Source organism: Prionailurus bengalensis, chromosome B2 (assembly GCF_016509475.1).
Source record: "Prionailurus bengalensis isolate Pbe53 chromosome B2, Fcat_Pben_1.1_paternal_pri, whole genome shotgun sequence".
Taxonomy (NCBI): Eukaryota; Metazoa; Chordata; class Mammalia; order Carnivora; family Felidae; genus Prionailurus; species Prionailurus bengalensis.
Genome location: NC_057349.1, coordinates 11,198,354 through 11,222,449, shown reverse-complemented (window position 1 = coordinate 11,222,449; position 24,096 = coordinate 11,198,354). Strand labels below are relative to the sequence as shown.

General features: G+C 39.8%; 1 protein-coding gene across 3 annotated transcripts in view; it reads right to left on the bottom strand.

Moving 5' to 3' along the window:
* DEK (DEK proto-oncogene) overlaps positions 1-22,354 on the bottom strand; it is a 31,665-nt gene extending 9,311 nt beyond the window's left edge. For 2 of the 3 annotated variants that reach the window (XM_043590733.1, XM_043590735.1), the window contains exons 1-7: positions 22,175-22,354; positions 21,598-21,757; positions 18,295-18,396; positions 17,937-18,046; positions 16,878-16,972; positions 14,908-15,028; positions 10,051-10,239 (exon numbers count right to left, since the gene is read on the bottom strand). In XM_043590733.1, coding sequence (XP_043446668.1) covers positions 10,051-10,239; positions 14,908-15,028; positions 16,878-16,972; positions 17,937-18,046; positions 18,295-18,396; positions 21,598-21,748 — 768 coding nt within the window. In that variant the 5' untranslated portion in view covers positions 21,749-21,757; positions 22,175-22,354. Of the gene's footprint in view, positions 1-10,050; positions 10,240-14,907; positions 15,029-16,877; positions 16,973-17,936; positions 18,047-18,294; positions 18,397-21,597; positions 21,758-21,881; positions 22,022-22,174 lie in introns of those variants that run through there. The other variant, XM_043590734.1, reaches the window with a different exon arrangement.
* Positions 22,355-24,096: the final 1,742 nt, after the last annotated feature.

Sequence of the window (24,096 nt, the reverse complement as noted above, 5' to 3'; positions counted from 1 at the left end):
ACCAGTTACAAGTTTTTCTGTGGCAAACTGAAGGTAGGAATTCAGTAAAACATCTTCCTTAGACCAGTAAATGTTGACATGGGGAAACAGCGGAGGCAGAGAAACTCACATGTGTATGTTAGCCTTGCAGATGTTAACAATCATTCACCTCAGCTGCTCTGGTAAGTTTTAGGTATGAATAGGAGGAAGTTAACTTTTAAAAATGGGGCATCTTAGGGGCGCCTGGGTGGCTCAGTTGGTTAAGCATCCGACTTCGGCTCAGGTCATGATTTCACGGTCCGTGGGTTCGAGCCCTGCGTCGGGCTCTGTGCTGACAGCTCGGAGCCTGGAGCCTGTTTCGGATTCTGTGCCTCCCTCTCTCTCTGCGCCTCCCCCACTTGCACTCTGTCTCTCTCTCTCTCAAAAATAAAATTTAAAAAAAAAATTTTTTTTTTTAAATGGAGCATCTCAGAGGACCTGGGTACGGGGACACAATGGGCGATTTTTGGCAGGTAAAGGTTAACTGTGGATAACCTGGTATTTTGGAGGTAAAGGAAAGAGGCCCTGGGTGAGCTGGAGGAAAGGAGAGTGAGAGCGTGCCCATTTACACCTTACAGGAAGCTTCAAGTCCTCATTACTTTCACCCCCTCCTCTCCATAGGAAACTCTCACCTATGAGTCTAAATCCAGCTTAACAGTCCCCTCTGAATCTCTCACTGCACCACCACCAATTGATTCATCTGTGGTCCCACACTACTTGGCCTATAGTTCATGTATCCCTACTTCATGTGAAGCAGTACACAGGTTTCAGAGCCAAACTTCCTGGTTCAAATCCGGACTCCACTACTGACCAATTTTGTATTCTCAAACAAATCACTTACCTTCCTTCCCTGTGCCTGTTTCCTCATCTGTAAAATGGAGGTAATAATACCAGACTTTGCTGAATTTACCACTTTTTTTTTTTCACGTTTTCTCATCTCAGATATTGGGGTGCATTTTGTAATTTACATTAAAATGATGCCTTATAGGCATCGGGGATTTGATGAACTGTGGCTATATCTGTAGAATTGTTCTAAAGATCAAGTGAGTAAACAAATACAAGGTAGCAGAGAAAACATTTAATATACAGATTTATTAACCTAGTTACTTACAGTCTTTTCCCACCCCATCACAAGTTTCTTAAAGTTGTATTTGACAATTTCCATGAGAAAAGACACCTGGCTACCTTAAAAATGTTTGGTGCAGGGGCGCTCAGTCATTTAAGCATCCGACTCTTAATTTTGGCTCAGGTCACTATCTCATGGTTCACGGGATCAAGCCCCACATGGAGCTCTGTGCTGATAGCACAGAGCCTGTTTGGGATTCTTTCTTCCTCTCTCAAAATAAATAAATAAACTTAAAAAAAAGTTTGACATAAAGCAGCCATTTAAGTATTTGTCACATTCATCTCTGTATTGTTTACAGGATCTAGTTTACTACTTCTACTCTGAACCCAGGATGTGGTTAAAACATAATTAAAAGGAAAAAGAAAAAGAAAAATTTGTATAGTATTGCTCCACATACACGGTCTTACATGAGCTTAAAAAAAAAAAGCAAAAAAAAATTCAAATACAAAACAGTTTATTTTATTACAAATGAGGAAAATGTATCTGAGCAATTAAGAGAGCCAGTGCCTTATAACTAGTTAAGGAGCAAGAGGCACATTAAGCCCAGTGTGCCTCCTACTAGATTACTTGCTTACAGAAACGGGTAATGTACCTATGCATCTAAGCCAGAGTTGATATGACAAAAATAAGCCGGCGAGATCATAACCTATTTATACTGTTAAATTTAACTTTTTCCATTACATACAAATGTTACCAATGAGAACAAAGAGTAAGAAATGTTGGCAGAAAATGCAAAATGACAACAAAGGCTCACCGAATCTGTACTAGGGCTTTCTCTGGCCTTTACCCTCCAAACTTAGTGGGGGCTCCAGGATCATTTCTTTAGATTGTTTCAAAGCTAAGATGGGTCTTGGTATAATCCGATGTTGTGTAAATAGTTTCTACCAAATCTTTCTTTAACACTGCCAACCTCTCTTGTTCATCCTTTAAAGGGTCAGATCTCAAAACCACACTCAGGTATCACCTCACGCCAGTCAGAGTGGCCAAAATGAACAAATCAGGAGACTATAGATGCTGGAGAGGATGTGGAGAAACGGGAACCCTCTTGCACTGTTGGTGGGAATGCAAATTGGTGCAGCCGCTCTGGAAAGCAGTGTGGAGGTTCCTCAGAAAATTAAAAATAGACCTACCCTATGACCCAGCAATAGCACTGCTAGGAATTTATCCAAGGGATACAGGAGCACTGATGCATAGGGCCACTTGTACCCCAATGTTCATAGCAGCACTCTCAACAATAGCCAAATTATGGAAAGAGCCTAAATGTCCATCAACTGATGAATGGATAAAGAAATTGTGGTTTATATACACAATGGAATATTACATGGCAATGAGAAAAAATGAAATATGGCCTTTTGTAGCAACGTGGATGGAACTGGAGAGTGTGATGCTAAGTGAAATAAGCCATACAGAGAAAGACAGATACCATATGGTCTCACTCTTATGTGGATCCTGAGAAACTTAACAGGAACCCATGGGGGAGGGGAAGGAAAAAAAAAAAAAAAGAGGTTAGAATGGGAGAGAGCCAAAGCATAAGAGACTGTTAAAAACTGAGAACAAACTGAGGGTTGATGGGGGGTGGGAGGGAGGAGAGGGTGGGTGATGGGTATTGAGGAGGGCACCTTTTGGGATGAGCACTGGGTGTTGTATGGAAACCAATTTGTCAATAAATTTCAGAAAAAAAAAAAATAAAAAAATAAAGGGTCAGATCAAATTGTTACCTCCTGTGAAGCTTTCCTGTCTGGATCTTTGCTCCCCACATGTCCCTACAAAGAGGTAAATACTCTTTTAAAATCTTCTGAGCTTCCACATGATCTTGTCCATCTCTCTTTCCTGGCTCTTAAGTTATACTCTATGGACTTCTTTCCTCCTCAGCTTCGACCTCTCCCTTTCTACCAGCTGATGAACAGAGACCCTGTCTTATTTGTTTCTTGATCTCCAGCGCGGGGCTTAGGACTGGCACTTAGTAGGTGCTACACAATTTACTTGGAAGATTAAGATGGGAAAAGGTCTCTGGAAATTAGGTAACTGTTAAAGATCTATTCCAGCCCTGAGACTGTTTCACTAGCATTGCTATGCCTGCCACATGCTGCTACTAATAGCAGTTAGCCAAACTTCTTCATTTTTTTAATATAACGGTCTTCCGGCACTATTTACGTATACAGGTTGTATATGAAAGAGAGGAAAAGAGACCAATAGATAAACTCATCAAGGGTGAGGCCTATGCACCCATGTTTTCTGAAAGCCTCTCAGCAGACTCACCTAGTGATGTTTATTTTTTTAGTTTTTTTTTTAAATGTTTATTTTTGAGAGAAAAAGAGAGAGCTAGAACATGAGGAGAGGAGGGGCAAAGAGAAAGGGAGGGACACAAAATCTGAAGCAGGCTCCAGGCCGTCTGCACAGAGCCTGGTGTGGGACTCGAACTCACAAACTGCAAGATCTGACTTGAGCCAAAGTCGGGTACTTGACCAACTGAGCCACCCAGGCGCCCCTAGTTATAAATTTCTACGATAAAAGATACATTTATAGTCTGAATCCACCAAGCTTTCTCTATAAAGTGCCAGAGAATAAGTAATTTAGGCTTTGCTGGCTAAATGTGCTTACTGTTCCAACTTTCATTTTTTGTTGTAACAAATTTCAAAAATGGAAAAAACCATCCTCAGTTTCTAGGCTGTACAAAACCAGGCCACAGGCTGGATCTGGTGTATAGGCCATAGTTTGCCATTCCTAGTCTGGATTATATACGACTGGAGATATGTAGGGAAAAGGCAGGAACTACATAAATTAATCAAGAGGATAATTTCTCAAGTTCTGTATTTATGTCAATAGTTTTTAGTTCAGTTTTTATAAGCAGAAGTGGATATATACTTATCTAAAGCTATTGCTTAAATTCAAATTTGAATCTAAATCAGTAGTTCTTTACAGACAACTCTGAAGACAGACGCATATAAACTAGCAGCCCCGGAAAGAGTAATATGGACAATACATTAAAAAACCTTAAGAGTACACCTGAAACGAACGTAATACTGTGTGTCAGGAGTACCTGAATACTAACAAAATACATATGGACATGTTTATTCTAACCCTGAGGTATACAAAAATGAAGATATATCATCCTCTCTCTTGGAGTCAAGACTCAGTAGATGCACGACGTGAAGTACACGGCGCACAGCTGACTCTCAGTAAGTTTCCTTATATTTGCCAATAAACATTTACTGAACAAGGGGTACCTCTCCTCAGGCAGACTGTTCTGGAAGACAGAGGCCAGGTCTCTTTCTTCCCCCCTACTCAGCCAAACACTTGGCAAAATTCAGGTAGAATAAGGCAATCATTTTGAAAGAGCGAGAATGATTCATCAATTACTCATACGAAAACGCCCAAGCTCACAGGCTCTCCACAGTCTGGCTTCTGTGTGCCCTGCTCTGGCTTCTGCTCTCATTGCTCTACTTCTGGACACACCACCAACCACAAACAAGTGTGTACGTCACAGGTACCCTGGACTTTCTTGCTCCCCATCTTTGTTCACAACTTTCCTTTCTATTCCCAAAGGTCAATTTCAACAGGTATTTCTGCCATTTCTCTCCAAAGCTTTCCCTCGGCAATAGACAGGGACACTTTCTTTGGGAATCCTATATCATGTACCATTCAAATGGCATTTGGGTAGAAAATATTTTCTGGAACCTCAACGGCACTTAGTGCACTCCCAATTTATAAAATTGAATACTATAAGTGATAACATGAGAAACCCTTACTTTGAAATCTCTCTTAAAATATTTTGAAAATAAGGGGCACCTGGGTGGCTCAGTCGGTTGAGCGTCCGACTTTGGCTCAGGTCACCATCTCACAGTTTATGAGTTCGAGTCCCGCATAGGGCTCTGTGCTGACAGCTCAGAGCCTGGAGCCTGCTTCAGATTCTATGTCCCCCTCTCTCTCCACCCCACCCCTGCTTGGGCTCTGTCTCTGTCTTCCAAAAATGAATAAACAAAGTTTTTTTGAAAGTTTTAGTAATTATAACAAAACACATTATATGTCATTACAAAGGAAAAATGTTGGAGGTACTCAGAGTTAACATTTAGTTATTTAATCAAATAGGAGCCAAAACTTGAATTTTTTATTCAAAATATATGGGAAAAAATTAGGTGGTTAAATTTTTAAAAAAATGAAGGCTAGTGTCCAAGTTGTCACGGGATTTATTAAGATTCTGGCTTGCTATTTTGAATCTGCTGTGAGTAGTTCAATCAGAGCCATCTAGCATTGTAGGAAGTTTCGATGTGCTAATGGGAAACATAAAAATTGACAGCTGCCATTAATTTCAGATAGTACCATTTACTATAATCTAAATTTGTAAAAGATTAATAATATAAATTTTTAAAAATCTGAAGAGGATTTTCCATGATCTCTGGTAACCATGAAGGTATAGAATCAGAGGAATGACACAAGCACTTTTTGAAGGAAGGCAAAAAAAAAAAAAAATCTTGGGAGAAAAGGCTTACCTATCTTTTATAGGCAGCAGGGCTCTTGAAGGAGGGTCTCCAAAAAAGACGCCTGTCACAGAGCCAGAATCCTGTCCTCACAGCAGAAAGGTTGTACTGGGTGAACAGATGAACAAAATAAAAATTAGCTTAAAATACACTATTCTTTTAACAACTTGGCTGAGAAAACTCAAGAGTGCCAAGAGTAAAGAATGTGCAAGCCTCAATATAGTTCACAAAAGATTATGAAAGCAAGTTCAAGATTTTATTATGATGATTATTAACTTTGCCTTCCAATGAAAGATTTCAATAGTTTATATGGTTCTGTAATTCCTCTGATCAAATTATTATGGGGGGGGGGTTCTTATATTTTAGAACATAATTAAGGACTAACAAAACTTTTGCATTCACCCTCCCACTACCACCAAATAATTCCCTGAATGGTACATATATAGAAGTTTACCAAACACTAGAATTCAAAGTGTCTCTGATCTGGCTGACACTGCAGGATGCCTCCTTCCCCCACAGACTCAGGAAAGCTAACACTTGGATCTCACAGCTTCCCCTGCAGTTAGAGGTAGAGAAGTAACAAAGTTCTGGCCAAGGCAATGTACACCGGAGATGTCTGATAAAAGGAATCCCTTCTGGGGCAAAAAACAACAAAGTGAAACATTACTGGAAGAAAGCTCTTTGCTCTTCTCTCTGCCACAGGGATTCAGTGCCTTAAGGTAAAAGCACCATCTTGTGATCATGAGGTTAAGTGCCCCTTATGAAGATGGTGGCTCAGGAATAAAGAGGATACTCAAATTCTTGACAACCTTTCTTGAGCTGTTGTACTGGCCCCAAATTGCCCGTCTGTGGATTTCTTGTCATGGAAGAAAAAGGAATTCCTGTTTTGGACATTACTAGTAAGGTTTTTAAGTGTTCGCAACTGGAGACATTCCTGATATGTATGGGAAGGTTCAGATAAATTCTAAATACTAAGTAATAATTCAGTTTGTTGTATACATTTCTAGTGATAAGAAGGTGTTATAAAAACACTAATAAGCCAAAACTGAAGATGTATTACAATAAAACTTTAAAAAATCAAGTATGCTTTTAAGGGTCTAAGAGATCACGAGAACTGTTTTCTCCAATGGGAAGCATTGCTTCTTTTTCTGTACTCTCCAATGACTTCTCTGTGCCTAAGGTCTAACGCTTATGGTAAATGGCATACCTAAGCATGGTTTAAGCTCACTGGCTCATTTTAGCAATCTTCCCTGAAAGTAGCTAATCCAGTATGGGAGCCACATGATTTTCAGAGTAAGTTTATAGAAAATAACTAAACCTGTCATTTTTCTTATTCCCTCATTTTTAAGAAACTTCATCTACAAATTTCCTAATTCTAGAATTAAGCAACTCTCCTTCTACTGACCTAATTAAGCAAATTTCCAAGAACCAAAATGATAAAGAAGTTTAAAGTGGCCCTTTTATAAACGAATTACTACCCAAGTCACTCTTGGAAAGAAAGAGCAACTTATTTGAATTACTTCTCAAGAAAAGGAGGATTAAAAACGGCTGTGAACCATGAACTACCTATCACAAAAATAGAGCTACAGGTAGGTACAGAGAACTTCCAACAAAATTTTTTAGCAATTATTGGCTAACATGATTAAGTGTGACACGTTTTCCTATAGAGGACTTTTTAAAAAACCTGCCAATTCTGTTTCAACCATGTGGTTTTCAGTGACTTCAATCCTACAGTGAAGAAATAATAAATTTACTTTTAAATATCCTAGTCTTCCACACAGCTAACTATGAGTCACGAGCAGGTGACTAACACTCAACCTCACATAACTGGTCAATAGACAACTGTAACTTGAACTGGATTTCTGCTTGAGTAAGAGTTCTGACTTTAGCAATATGATCTAGATTATAAATAGTCCAAAGCCCTCAATTTACAGAGGAAACAAAAGATTAATCTACCCACACTCATAGTTACTTATTCCAAGAATCTAATGTTAATGGGGGAGAAATCTTTTATTTATAAAAGAAAAATCTGTCTCAAAAAATAAGCAGAATAAGTAATATTAATTTAGTAATCTTCTATGAAAAGAATCTGCAAAATAATTCTATCTACAGGTAGTCCACAACTTTTCCAATCAACCTATCAATCTTTTTTATGACCTCTTAAAAAAGAGGTCCTTTCATCATAATAATCAAAAATACTGCCACTTATGAAGTCCCTAACAAGGTTGCCACTTCTCTCAGTCCTCGAAAAAATGAAAGAGTAAGGGAAAACACAGTTACCAGAGAAATACTGCTCCTGTTGCTAGTACTTACCTTTCAAAGGTAATCAGAGCCTTTCACAGGAACAGAATCAGTAATAAAGTTTTTGAGGAGTATAGTCCTAAATTTGAAATATCCTTTAGAGCAATGAATAATTGTATGGTTGTTGGAGGGAGACTTAATCAGAAAAAGAAAAAAATTAAAAAAAAAGCAATTCTCAGTCCAGATTCTATTGGATTGTATTTTATGAAGTTTGTTAGTTTTCTTTTTCTCCTACATGGCTTTTCACCATTTAACCTGGGTTTCTAGCACAAAATCCTTTTTTAATGACACTGTAGAAAGGCTTTGATTTAAAATTAGGACAAGTTCCACTTGTGATCATTATCCAGGAACCAATATGATTACAAATCAATCAGGGGTCATTTATATTCACAAGATTCAAAGAATTCTATTTGGAACAATGGGACAGTAATCTGGAAAACAAGTGAAAATGAGTATAAAATACCCTCACTTTTTAACCTACACCTTAGTCATTAAATGGCAGGAATATTAAATTTAGGAATATTACATATGACAAAAGTAATAGTAGCAGCTAATACATACAGTACCTTTGCCAAGCACTGCTCTTAAGTGCTTTAAATAAAGTCATTTAATACAGCCCTTTAAGACTGGTACTGCCATAAACCCCATATTATAAATGAGAAGGTGAGGTATAGACTTATAAGTAATCTGCCCAAAATCATTCTTGAAGGTAGAGCTGGAATTTGTACCTAGATTGTTTCCAAAGCTCATGCTCATGCTGACCGCTCAGAGCCTGGAGCCTGCTTTGGAGTCTGTGTCTCCCTCTCTCTCTGCCCCTCTGCCACTTGTGCTCTCTCTCAAAAACTAAATAAACATAAAAAAAACTAAAAAAAAATTTTTTTAAAGGTTTTAGGAAGCATAGTGAATACATGTAGTCGTAACCCAAAATTTGTTGAAGAATATTACTGCAAAATTGCTATTATTATACATCCACATATAAACAAACATGCTTCCCTCCTAATGTCCTTAAAATCTATTCCATAAAAACCTTAGGGCTAAGATTATTCATCTCCCTTCACACCAAAAATATATGAAACACCTGCTAGATTTGTAATATTCTTTTTTAAGTTATGAAGTACTTTATACTTAGCTTTATAGAAATCTTTAAAAATTTGACATTAAAATAATCATGGATTTAAGTACCTAAAAACAAATACACACTCATCACATCTTTATTCCTTCTAATCCAGTAGTTATCAACTGGAGGTTGCCCCACCCCACCGGGACATTTGGCAATGTCTACAGATATTTCTGATTTTCATAACTAGAAATTGGGGGGGGGGGGTGCTACTGTCCTCTAGTGGGCAAACATACTATAATGCACCAGATAGCCCTCCACAAAAAAGAATCGTCTTGGTCCAAAAAGTCAAGCCAACTAATCAAGTCCCTAAATAAGACAAAGGAGATGACCCAACTTACAGAGCAAATTCTGACCACTGAAGGGGACACCAAAACAAAGTAAAAAAGAGTCTCTATCAAAACATTATTAGCAATAATAAGAAGTCACTTCCTTGACTGAAGCTACATATCAAGGAAAGGGTATAAGCTAACTCTTTAAATGGTTCAGAGCTCTCCTTTTCCTAAAGTTTCACTTGGGAAACTTAATGCTCTCAAAATTTTACTGATATTCCCAAGTAAAAGAAAATGGCAGGGATTCCTAAGTGGTACAAAACTTGTCCACCCACCAAATAAAACTCAAATGCTATTATGATCATTAAATCATCCCCAATGAGTTGAGAAAAACTGGTGGTTCTTAAACCCCTTGCTTTCTACATAAAACAGAAAATGGCTCCGTGCACACACTCTTCCACTTCCCACTGATCTACTCTAATCTTCACGGTCCAGTTCAAGTCCAGCCCACACCAACCTCACTCTTCCAACTCCCAAGCTCTCACATGGCCATAAAACCAAAAGCTCCATAAGGGAAAGAATTTATACTTAACTATTTCTCTGTCTTTGTAACTAAAAACAACCAATACGGTAGATAGTTTCTAGAATCTGTTTTCTGGCCATACCTATCATAAGACAGGAATATTTAACTCTCCCATGGAAAGAAATGAGAAAACCCACAAACACCCAACATTTTACCTCTTCTTCACTTTCTTTATCTTCTTCATCTGAAGACTCTTCCTTGTTTTTCTTTTCATCTTCATCGCTGCTGGATTCATCTGACAGAATTTCAGGACATTTGGTTCGCTTAGCTTTCCTTGCCATTCCAGAACTGTTCCGTTCCTTTTTATTGCCTTTGCTAGAAGTTTTCTTAGATTTTGGCAATGGCTGTGTACAATAAAGATAACAACAATGGGCTATTATATTTCCAAGTGAATCATTTTTGGTAACTCCTTCTCGACTCAATTATTCTTCTTGTTCCATCTCAGGGGATATTGCCAAACTTAGCAGCTTTACAGACAACAATTCGTCTTTAATGTATCAAGTAAATCTTTCTGTCTGAACTACCAATACCCCTTCATTTGTGTTCTCACACCTAGGCAAGACTCTTTCCAAATGCTGAAATACATACTCTGTGTTCTGACTAGGATTAGATGCCCAAGTACACACTAGATTAAGCTCAGAGAGTTACTTACATGTGGTCAAGGGCAATATCTTGAGTTAGACTTACAATTCATTTCATTCCTTGTAAGCATTAATGGCCATGCCAGAGGAGCTTCTTGCTTTAGGGGATGCTCTAATCAAAGACTAGAACCATCCATAAAGGAAATAAAACCTCACTTTACACATCCTGAATTTATGAACTATATAGTTTGTATTCATATTACCCCTGGGCTCTACTTTTGCTAATGTCAGGTTTATATTCTCATTGACTCTAAATATGCAATTAGTGTTGGGTATGTTAATTATGAAACTAATTAAGAAACACAAAATACATGTACTGCTATTACTTTGATATTCAATTAAAGCATGCATATTTAAAAAGCAGAGACCATGTGAAGAAACAATTTGATCATATTAACCAGCAAATTTAATTCTTAAATGCTTTCTTAGGGGAGTATTTGCTAACTTCTGAAATTGAAAACCATAAAATCTTGCATAAAAGATCTGAAAATATATACACTGAGGAATTAAAATTATTTCCGAAATTATAGGTATCTACTATTTTTATTTTTTCCTGTTATTTTCTGCAATAAGCAGAAATTGTAAGGAAAATCCCAGAACATAACTTTATGATATACAGTTATATAAATGTTAGTGGTAACTGTACGCACTATCTTTCATGAAGTTGGCAGAACCGCAGGTTCTTTCTCTCCTAGAAACTTCCAGTCTAGGGGTCACTGTCACCTACACAAAATTTAAGAATAAGGTGGCTGTTTTGTGTATGCTCTGTTCTCAGGTTATGTACAATCCATAAGATAGCCTCTAGCTGCCCAAACAACCTATTCTTCCTAAAGGCTGACTGGCCTACAGCCAATCTATGTCAGTTCAGAAATTTTAAGTTAGTATGGGGTGATTATGTGTCTCAGTTGGTTAAGCATCTGACTTCAGCTCAGGTGCTGACAGCTCAGAGCCTAGAGCCTGCTTCAGATTCTGTGTCTCGCTCTCTCTCTGCCTCTCCCCTAAATCACACTCTCTCAAAAATAAATACACATTAAAAAAATTAAAAAAAAAAAAAATTAAGTTAGTAGACTATTGATACTTCTCAGAGGGGTTCTCTGTAAGTTTCTACAAAAAAACTTCCTTGAACGTATATGGATATCCTTGTTATGCAACCTGTTACAATTACCAGCTAGTACCAGGAACCAAATCCATTTGGATAAATTCTGGAGAAAAGGTGACTCTGATTGTCCAAACTCCCTATTCAATCAATATATGAAACCCAGGACTCAAATATATTAGAAAAGTGTGGTATCCCTTACTATCTCAGTTCAGGAACCAGATACAGGCAGTAAGAATATAATCTATATAAGGAATTAGTAAAGGAGAAGACTGGATGGGTGCAGGATAATCTACACAGGAAAGTGAAAGAATGTTAAACCGTTCAAGTAACCAATCAAGAAAATGCAACTTCCAAAGATAAATAAAGAAGCAGCAATATATAAATATTTTAGAGCCTTCCTGTACTGGTCCTAAAAACAGTTAAACCTTAACCAGAACCCAGTGTCAACAGCATCATCACTTGTTGGAAACAAAATCTGAAAAATAATCAAACTAGAAGTTGTAACTAGAAGTTACAAAAAAAAGATAGTAAAACAACGTTAATTCAATAATTTTATTACTATGGGGACAAAAATTAGTTACTAATGAGTTTGTAGTGTTTTTCTTAAATGACAAAAATGTAGGTAGTACAGAAAATAACTCGAGATTGATATCAATAGATTAAGAAGTAATCATCACAGAAGCAGATATGAAAAGTGGATACAAGAGTTAGATTCCATAAGAAAGACTGAAAGAGTGGTTCTCAAAATACGGTTCATGGATCATAGGGTTTCCTGAGACCCTTTTAGAAGCCCACAGTATCAAAATTATTTTCATGATAACATCAAGACATTATTTTCTCTCTTCACTGTGTTGATATTTGTACTGACTGCAAAAGCAAAGATGGTTGTAAAATCACTGGCACTTTAGTACTAATCAAGGCAGAGGCAGCAAACTGCTAGGAGTCATTATATTCCTCATAACCACACACTAGAAGTGAAAAGAAAAAGGTATTTTAGAATGTCCTTGATGAATCAATAAATACTAGTGATGTCAACTCTCAACCTCTAAGTACGTGACTTTACGACATCTGGGTAACAAAATGGGAGGTACACCTCAAACACGTTTGCCACATACTGAACTTCACTGGTTTTCTCAAGAAAAAGCACTTGCACAATTGAGCTGGGAGCTGAGCCAGCCACCTTTTTCATGAAACACCATTTGTAAAAGAACCGTCAAAGTATGCCTTTTCAGACTTAGGTATTTAAAAGACATGTTCTCAAAATGAACGTGAGCCTGTCACTTTAAAGAAAATAACTGATGGTATTTATTGCCAATAATAAATTTCAAAACTTCATATGGAAAATTCACGTCCATAACCATGAACTTAACAGCCTCCTAATACCTAAAGGTTTTTCTGATAAGACAGTGATTTTATTAATTAATGACTTTTTGACAGTGTTTAATGGAAACGTGCCAACATTTGGAAGATCTGCACAATTGAAAAAACCAATAATTTCCACCTGGTGAATGTTGGTTTCAGACACCACATTACAACTAACCTTTAATAAACTACCACTGTGGAGTTCTGGTGGTCTATCAGAGAATATCCATAATTATGTAAAAGTTTTTAAAGACACTCTCTTTTTCTAACTACATACTGGGTAAGGCTGGATTTTCTTTACATACTTCAAGCAAAACAATGTGCGATAGATTGAAATCCAGAGCAAATAACAATATAGCGGTCTTTTAAGACAGACATGAAGAGACTTGGAAAAATACAAAACAATACCATTCTTCTAGTTTTGTTGAAAGTATATTTTTCATATAATACATTACTTTCGTTAACATGTAGTGGGCTTACTGGTATTTAAAATTTTTTCAAAAAAAAAAAATAAAATTTTTTCAGTTTTACTTTATAACATAGTAAATATCAAAATAACCCACATAAGCAAAAGCTTCTGGAGTCCTCATTAATTTTTAAGAGGATATTTGGGTCTTAAAACCAACACATTCAAAATCACTGATTAAAAGAATGTAAACATATCCCTCAAAACCTAAACAACTTCTGAATGGCTTCTGGGAAAATGGTATTCAATTTGTCACATGAAATTCTTTTTTTTTTTTTTTTTTTAATTTTTTTTTCAACATTTATTTATTTTTGGGACAGAGAGAGACAGAGCATGAACGGGGGAGGGGCAGAGAGAGAGGGAGACACAGAATCAGAAACAGGCTCCAGGCTCTGAGCCATCAGCCCAGAGCCCGACGCGGGGCTCGAACTCACGGAGCGCGAGATCGTGACCTGGCTGAAGTCGGATGCTTAACCGACTGCGCCACCCAGGCGCCCCTGTCACATGAAATTCTTAAGAAGTACAGGTCTGTCCATAGTAAAAGTTTAAGAAATAGGGAATCTCTCATTTTTAAGCAAACTCAAAACATATAAAAAAACCCCAAAACCAAATCAAAAAAACCCCCACCATAGCCCTTGGATTTATAGCTATATGACAAAAATATTCTTTATCTGTCTTTCTCCAGCTAATGGTAAATCATACCAAGAGCAAATAAAACCAAAGTTCCAGAGCTATTTTCTGGTTCCTAATCCTTATGCCCTCTCCCTTCCCTCACCGATGGTTTTCCCCTGAACTCCTAGGTCCTCTAGAATTTTCCGCAGTTTCTTTGCTAACAAAATGAGGAAGATTATGAAAATATTTACTGACAGACTTAAACTGAAAGTGCAAAGTCAGGTAAGTAATACTTTAATAGACATTTGAAGTCAGTTAACGAGTCCTATGTTAAACAATTAAGGCAAACCTAATCTGAATTTTAGGAAGAGTGGGGGAAAGTATAAGGCCATTTTACTTCCAACCATTATTCCAGTGTCTAGAAAATACCCAGTTCTATATGCCCATCTTATCTTTCCTCACCTGGTTGAAGGTTGCATACGTTCCCCATCCAGCCTAACACCTCACCCTCAATTCAACCTGTTTCTGTTCTTCCAGTTCCTTCTAGATATAAAACCCTGAATACTTAAGTTTGTATTTCTGTCCATTTGACATTAACTTAGTTAATAATTATTTTTCTTAATCTTCTATCTTCTGTATCTGATAAGAAGACAAATCTATATGCCTCCTATGCTATTTCTATCATGAAACTGGTGCATGTTCTTTGAAAGCAGAAGACACTACTGAATGTTGAGAAGCAATGCTGCTAACAAACTAAACTGTTCCATAAAAAGAGAAAGGAAGGACAGACTATAACTGATTCATTACTGAAATAGTAAAAATTGGTCCTCACTTTGCCAGAAGGCTTTGGATGCATTAAGAAATTCAAGATCCTCTTCACCAGTTCGCTATTTACACCTGATCTCTCCAAATCAAGAACCTCGCAGATGCTCTTTAACATGGCATTTCTAAACCTAAAACAGAAAATGAAAGAAACCAAGTTTGTTATGTAGCAAAGTTTATAAACATTCTCCACAACATAAAGGCAATAGCTAACCAGAGTCACTCAGGTACAAACATTAAAAAAAGCATGGGGGCAGGGGGTAGGCGCTGGGTGGCTCAGTCAGTCAAGTCAGACTTCAGCTCCCGTCATGATCTTACGGTTGTGGGTTCAAGCCCCACCATCTGGCCCTGTGCTGACAGCTCAGAGCGTGGAGCCTGCTTCAGATTCTGTCTCCCTCTCTCTCTGTCTCTCACCCACTTATGCTCTCTCTCAAACACTAAAAACAAACAAACAAACAAACAAACCAAAAAAAACCACAAAAGGGCATCCAACCCAGGGGCACCTGGGTGGCTCAGTTGGTTAAGCATCTGACTCTTGACTTCAGCTCAGGTCATGATCTCATGGTCCTGATATCTGCAGTGACAGTACGGAGACTGCTTGGGATTCTCTCTCATTCTGTCTGCCCCTCCCGTGCTATCAAAATAAGTAAGTTAAAAATAAGTCCTCCCTTTAAAAAAAAAAAAGCATCTAATGTTTCTCTGAATATGAGAAGTACTTTCCAGAAAACAATAAAAAGCACTTTCCTAATAATCTTGATTAATGTATAAAATACAACCAGATAGGATTATTAATAAATTGAAAAACACTATTTACCAGTTAAGCTTTTTAAATTAAAAAAAACTTTTTTTTAAACATTTCTATTTATTTTTGAGAAACAGAGAGAGACAGAGCATGAGCGGGGGGAGGGGCAGAGAGAGGAGACACAGAATCTGAAGCAGGTTCCAGGCTCCGAGCTGTCAGCACAGAGCCTGACATGGGGCTTGAACGACAAACTGTGAGATCATGACCTGAGCTGAAGTCAGATGCTTAACTGGCTGAGCCACCCAGGCACCCCTTTAAAGTTTATATATTAAGAGACAGAGAGAATGAGCACGTGCTTGCAAGCAGGGGAGGGGCAGAGACAGAGAGAGGGAGAGGAGAGAGCCTCAAGTAGGCTCCGAGATACCAGTGCAGAGCCCAACTCAGGGCTCAAACCCATGAACCAGGAGTTCATGATCTGAGATGAAATCAAGAGTTGGGACACTTAACCGAATGAGCCACCCAGGTGCCCCTACTAATTAAGTTTTAAAGGTAGTAAAGGAATAAACTAAGTCAATTCACTAGAAAATAACGTAAGAAGTTTTCAATACTATAAAATTCATGGACTTAATTTTTCTGGTTGGTGATTATAAGACCAGTGCTCTAACCCCTGAGCTATGGAGCCAAACATAGTATTAAATACTAGATTTTCCCCTCAGCACTCCTACTGTGATGAAGGAACAATCATCTCTATTATTTACTATTTTTAAACTATAAAGGATTTAATAAACAAAAGCTCTTAAGAATATATCATCTTGCTTGCATTGTGGTAAAGAACACGTTTTCATCAAATTGATTGTTTTCAAAATAGTTTAAATGGTACCTACAAGTTGGGGGAACAGAAAGGCTGGCAGGAGATAAAGGAGGGTGGTGGATTTTTCACTCTATTCCCAAGACTTGAATTTTGAACTGTCTGAATGACTTATTTGCGTATGCTTCTAAGAAATAGAAGCATTTTTTATGTGAGTTTTCAATAATCTTAACAGTAACTACTTATGGGAAACTAATGAATATCCCAAGTTAACAAAGATCCCAAGATCTTAACAAGGAATGTTAAGATCTTGGCATTAAAAGCAAAAAATTAGCAGTCCACTAAAAATGTTTGGATGGTCTTATTTAAATGTTTAAAAATTAACTCAAAATACATTGATCAAAACACAATACATGTAAAAATAACTTACTTTTTCAACATTTCTTCCTTCTTTTTATATTGGACACTTCCTTTTTCAAATGGAAAGCCACTGAACTGACCCACATTCTTCTTTAATGAGGACACCTGAAAATGTTTCCTTTATTATTAATGCTATTTATTACCCAGTAATGTACATAAGAAAAATTCAAAGCCAACATTTGTATTTTCAAATCTGTTTCCCAGTTATAGTATTGGTTTATTCAACATTTCTTAACTCACAACGGAAAATAGTATTTGTCACTCAAATATTAACGTTATAAAAGGCTTGAAAATTTAATTCTTTAAAAATAACAATTTGAATTGAACAAATTTCCATCTGGGAATTTTTACTGACAATTAGAGAACTACAACTAAATGTTATCTGACAGTATTAGGGGATGTGGAAAGTCACTTCTTAAAAAAAGATCCTTTCCCCAAGTAATACACATTACTAGTAATATTTATTTCTTAGAGAGTCATGGATTTTATTTTTTGAAAAGAACAGAAGACCTCCAATATCCAAAAGTTATACGATTTAACAGTAATGAGACTTGTGTAAATTAGATTGTAGTGAGATCAAATGAGATAACACACAAGATTCTAACATCAAACTTCACTTTGTCCTTGCAAAACCCAAAGTTTCCTCAATTATATGAAATAGATTTGTTTTAACAAATCCCCAAAGAATTACCACCTAATTTATCAGATATTTGCTCAAAATGAGATACAATTATACTTTATCATTTTTTCTGAATAGCTGGAAACCTTCCCAAAATAAATTTCTTCTAATACATTTAAAGATCACTAAAATCACCACAATTAAAAAAAATTCAGTTTGGCATAAAAACTATACTACAAAGCCTGGATATTACAATCCTAACTGCTAATATCCAACTATGTATTCTGTGATAAATCATTTAATAAATGTGTGTTTCAGTTTGTTCATTTGTATGGTACAGAAACTGAACTAGTTGATTGCTGAAGTCCTTTCCAGAACTAAAATTATATGCTTCTATTGCACAAATACATAAATATGTTACTAGATTAAAGACATAAAAAAGGTCTTAACTGTGCCAGGTCTGTTGTAAAGTAGTTTATGTAGATTTCTAAGTTCATCTGTTTTCTTTTTACTCAGGAAGAAATGTATCCTTTCAATTTCACAAAGTTTCTGTCCTTTTCCTAGGAAAAAACACACCATAATAATTAAAGTTAAGCACTATTATGTGTTAATAGATTTACAGTTATTTTAATGATGGTTATTTTTACAGCATAATTTATTTATAGCTTTTGCTCAATAGGGCAAACGAAATGAAATTATACCATTAATATATAACTACTTAGTAAACACTAAAAACTGAGTACTGCTGACCATAAGTTTGATATTTAAACATTTTTAGTGTAAAGTGAAAAGAACAGAATAAACTTACCTTGTGCAATTGTAAATGGCTCTCTCTGTAAGGAAGAGACTTGCATGGTCAATCTCTCCACTTTTTTCTTTTCCCTCTTGCCTTCCACGATCAGACTCTTTTCTAGAAATTAATTTAATACTTCTTAAATAACCAGAAGCTTAAAGAACATATTAATTTTATTGGATAAACATATAAGGAAAAACTGCAGAAATCTCTAATACTTTACTCTTCTCCTGAGCATGGTTTTGAGAAGCAAATGAGAGATGAAAAATAGTAAGTTAACAACATCACTGAAATCTTTTTTTTAGAGTAACATTTTATTTGCCTGGCAAGTCACAAAGGGATCCAGTTTTAAAAAAAAAAAATCAGAAAGCAAAAAACTTTTATTCAACTGCAATTATTGCTAATGAAAGTCCAGTCACTTTGTGAACTATCACCAAGGCCGACTCTTTAATTAGACCTAATTCTGTTGATTGCAATTTAGTTTATGGTACATCATCAAATAGCTAGCTTGGGCTGAGATTATAAGAACTTCAAAAAACATACAAAGAAAGCAATAATTCAGCAAGCTGACGAAAGAAAAACAAGGACCTTAGCTAAGGCAGAGCAGCCTAATGTTGCTATAAATAGGGCAAAATTCTACAAGTTCACATTTACTGCAACTGACTGGGAGGACATTATTTTGTAGTTCAGTAAATGTTTATAACAGTGGTCATAAATCATTCTAAAAAAAGTTAAACTGTTTATGGTGTGGACTGCTTTAAAAAAAAAAAAAGGCTAGAGAGGCACTTGGGTGGCTCAGTTGGTTACGCGTCTGACTCTTGATTTTGGCTCAGGTCATAATCTCATGGTTCCTGGGATCGAACCCCAAGTAGGGCTCATCAGCAGAGGGCCTGCTTGCGATTCTCTCTCACCCTTTCTCTTTGTGCATACATTCTCGCTCTCAAAATAAACATTAAAAAAAATGCATAAACATTTAAAAACATTAAAAAAGACATATAACATATACTTAAAAACTTAAACCTTTAAACTTAAATTTCTAAAATGATTTATACCCACTGACACAAATTCAGATAAAAAAGAGAACACTCTATCACTGAACGTCCTTTCATTCATTCAGCTGAATGCTTGTTTTGTGCAAAGCCTCACTAGATACTAAGGGGGGGGGGGATGAACAGATGATGAAGATACTGAATATCCTGAAAGACATCACGTCTACTGGTGGTGTTTAGTCACAAATATACTCCAAGGAGGTGATACACACCTTAGGAAAGATACAAATAAAAGTTCTCCGAGTTGAAGACAGTAATTATTTTTGGATTAAGCAAAAACGATCAAAACATTTGGAGGTGGCTTTGAAAGATTTGGAGACATAAGGATTTGCGCAGAAAAAATGAGTAAGGATAAAGGGATTCCGGCAGGTATATTCTGGCAATGGTGTGCAGAGGGAAGAAAACACACTCTAAAGCAATCCCTGTTATCCTGCTGCTGAAACCCCGACTGACTTAAACCATTTTGCTTGCCTCTGATTACCATCTATGAGCTAATGGCTCTCCCGATCTGCATCCAGTCAAGAGCTAAGCTTCACATCAACTGTCAGAGCCGCCAGTGGACAGCTCCACTTCGTGTCCTCCAGGCACCTAACTCAGTGCGCTCAAACAGAACTCCGAATCCTCTCCACACTTGCTCACCTTTGTGAATTATGTTTTCCAGAAAATGGTAATAGTGTCAGCTCAACTGCCAAAGACACAAACCTAAGAGTCATCTTTTATACTAGCCCCTCCCCACCCAAGTCAAGTCCACCCTTCTTTGGCAGACTGCGCTGTCCTGTTTCTGAGATGCCCCAGGAGTACAATCAAACTTTCAGGGCTAGCTGGGATAAAAACCTTCACAATTTTAGTTGCTCCACAAACACGTCGAAGGAAGGAAACAGAATAATCAATTAGAACAACTACAGAATTCCTTGGGGGTAATTCTGGAGAAAAAAAAAAATCGCATTCTGAACGATCATCTGGCCCCTAAGCATTGCTGTATCAGCCACAGGTAGTATTTTTACACGATTTCTATAATTTTTTTCCTGACAGAGGAATCCATCATCCCTGTGGTATAGAAACTTGGTCTTTAAAAAGAGACTAAACAACAAACAAAAAATCGGAGGTAAAAACACTCAGAAAATTTTGGACTAATAGTTGAGATACTGCAGCCAATTTTTAGTTATTGTATTGTGAATAGCTTAAAAATAATTTATAATTTTCTCCAACCGCTTCAGTACTTAAATGTGGAAATGCTCCGATCTCAGAGCACCTACCACTTCTAACAAACAAAAAGGCATGCCGTGTAATCTCAACCCAGATCGTAGGTATAAAATGCTGACCTGGGGCTGGTTGAGGCTTAAAAGAAATGGGACGCTTAAACCCGGGTTTGGAAAGAACACTTCAAACTTCTTCCCAAGTTTGGCTGGAGCCACATATTAAACAAACCTGGTTTGGTCTAATATCATCAAAGGACGCTAAGAGAACTGCGATACAGATTTTTTTAAGTGACTGGAAAACATTTTAGGAACCTGGCATACCCGGAAGTGGTAGTGCCCCGTGCATGTTGGAGAAAGTGATGCTCTATCAGTCCCGCATCCGGTAAGGTCCTCCTGCTTCAGGCCTCCAGGCAAATAATGGTTAACAGTGCACTCCTGCAACTCCAAAACTGAGACCAGTTTCGGAGCTCTTTCACAGCTCACCGCTTTCCTATTTAACTACTTTCTCGAGCAGCAACAGCTTTCACTGGTGTTTCCCCGTGAGAGTGAACTCCCCCAAGCCTCTGCAAAGGGCCTCTGCTGAAGTTCAGCAGATGCATGAGAAGTTGTCAAAATATCTCCAGGACTAGCATGAATAACGTCTTCACGTCTGCATGTGTGGTTTCAGGAAAGACCTCGCAAGAACTTCAAAAGGCAAAACACCTGTACTTAAATTAGCAGAAGATGAAATTAAAAACAGCAACCCTAGCGACTTCAAAAGCCAACAAACAAGTCTTAAAAACAGATCTGAAACTTAGAAACGTCCTGTCAAATGACGAAAACGTTACGAACGCAGATTGCTGGCCACAAGTCAACCGCAACTCCCAAATGCGTAAATAACAACGCTAACAGCTATTTTCTACCAACCGGAATTCACCAATTCTCTGCCACTGCTCAACACCAAAAAGGGATAAATCTCGCCAACATTCTCGCCAGAGATCCCTCCGATTCAGCGTCTCCAGGCGCAAAAAAAGGAGGCAAGAAAACGGTTTTCTGAGAAATCCATCACCAGAGACGCGACTTTCTCCCACCTTTTTCTTCCTCCTCCTCCTCTTCCTCCTCCTCGTCGTCCTCGTCCTCCTCTTCACTTTCCTCTCTCGGGCCGGGCATTTCGGGCTCTTTCTCGGACGCGGGCTGGGCGGGGGTTCCCTCTCCCTCTGCAGCTGGGCCCGAGGAGGACATGCTGTCGACCTGCGGGCGGGCAGAAAGCCACACGTCTCGGTCCCCTCGGCCCCGGCGGCAGGGACGGGGCGGCCACCGAGACCTGCCCGACCCTTCACGGCCCCAGGACGCCGGGGGCCGCGGGAAACCCGACCTCAAAGTTGCCTCCTCCCGCGGCCGGGACAGCAGCGCTTACTCCCCCGGGGACGGCTTCCCTCCGGCTGCGGGCATTCCCGAGGCGGGAAACCGCGGGCGCCGAGCCGCCCCTCCCTCCGCCGGGCCCGCGCCGCCCCCCGCCCGCTCGCGCCGGCCCGCGCCGCCGCCGCCGCCGCCGCCGGCCGCCCCGCGTCCCCTCCCCCCGCCCCAGGCCGCCGTCCAAATGGCCGCGGCGGTGCGGGCGGGCCCGCGGCGCCCTCTCGGCCTCCTCTGCCCCGACGCAGCCCTCACCGCCGGTGCCGGCCGCCGCGGGCCTGGCGCGCGAAGGCACGAAGAGGCTCCGGGAGGCGGCGGCGAGCGCCGAGGAGGAGGCGCGCGGGCCGCTCTCTGGCGTGACGCTCGCGCCGCGCTCTCGGCTCCCCCGAATCAACAAGATTTTCAAAATGGCGGTTCGGGAAGGAAAGCGGGAATGCGGCGGCCAATCAGGGCCGCGAGCTGGGAGTTGGCGCGCGCGGGTGGGGGAGGCGGGGCAGCCGGGCGCCTCCGCGGGGAGCCCGGGCCGGGGTGGGGCGGGGCCGCGAGGGGTCGCCCCGGTGGCGGGCGGAGGGGCGGCGCGCTCCCGGGCCGCGCGGCCCGGCGCTTGGGCTCTCCGCTGGGGAGGCGTGCGGGCCGCGTCCCGGCCGGCCGGCCGGCCGACCTGGCGGGGCTGGCCGCGAGAACGCTAGGGGGCCTGCCAGGGCATTGTCTCCGCGGTTCCTGCCCGGAAAAGGGGGGCAGCCTGCGCCCGGGAGGGGCGGGCGGCTGGTGGTAGAGAAGTTTCCATCTCAGGAAGTCGCCACCTGCAGTATTTCACAGAGGTTGAAGGGATTATTAAATGAGTGATCTCCATTCGGGTCCAGAGATCGTGCTGGGGGTGAGCCCTGAAACCGCTGTATTTCGGAGGACCCCATGCCTTGTTTAAGTTGCGCCCTAGGGAAAAAGACCCAACCACGTTCGAAGTTCACGTCACCAGAGACAAGTCGATTTCCAGATCTGTAAATGTAGCGAGTGTGTTTGTGCGCTCGATTTCCAGGCCTGTAAATGTAGGTGTGTGTGTGTGTGTGTGTGTGTGTGTGTGTGTGTGAGAGAGAGAGAGAGAGAGAGAGAGAGAGAGAGAGAGATACTAGAGGAAATACGGTATTGCCCAGTAATACCCGTGAATGTAGGGGGTGTGTGTGAGAGAGATAATAGAGGATGTCCAGGATTGCCCAGTCCAGACCCATAAATATGGGGGAGATAATAGAGGACATACGGTATTGCCCAATCCGCGCTCGTAAATGTAGGGGAATTGTGTGTGAGATAATACAGGAAGTACGGTATTGCCCATTCTAGGCCCCTAAAAGTAGTGTGTGTGTGTGTGTGTGTGTGTGTGTGTGTGTGTGTGTGTGTGAGAGAGAGAGAGAGAGAGAGAGAGAGAGAGAGAGAGGGAGGGAGATAACAGGAAATACGGTATCGGCCACTCCAGACCCTCCTCCCAGAGTTCTAGGCCAGCTCCGCAGACACCTTTGAAAACTCTTCGTTACCAAAACCGAATGTAATATTTCTGCCCCTTTCTGTATGTGATGCCCTTCGTTTCTTCCCCCTACTCAACCACAGCTGTCCAAAGGATCCTATTACTCAATGGACTTCATGGAAATAGGATGAGTTAAATTTGCCTGAATGGACTCCAGATTGCAGGGCATAAATGAGACATTTTCTTGGAATCCTCTCTTTTCCTTTTGTGCCCCTAACGAGAACAAACCAATTCAGTCGTTTCTACCCTCAAATCTTATACTATTTTCCCCACTTTACTGATGCCACTCAAATTCTGTTCGCTCTTTTGCTTGGATTTCCACACAGCCTCACTGTTCAGGTGGCTTCCACATTACCACCCCCCCCCCCCCCCCCCCCCCCCCCCCCCCCGCTAGTCACACAGCAGCCAAGGTGACTTTTTTTTTTTTTTTTTAATCTCAGGTTGGGTACTCCCTTGCTTAAAACTCTTTGTGGTTTCTTACCATACTTGGAAGAAAATTCAAAATACTTATGGTTCGGGGCAGGGGGTGGGGGGCACCTGGGTGGCTCAGCTGGTTAAGCGATCAACTCTTGGTTTCAGCTCAGGTCATGATCTCATGGTTCGTGAGTTCAAGCCCCACATGGGGCTGTGTGCTGACAATGCAGATCCTGCTTGGGATCTC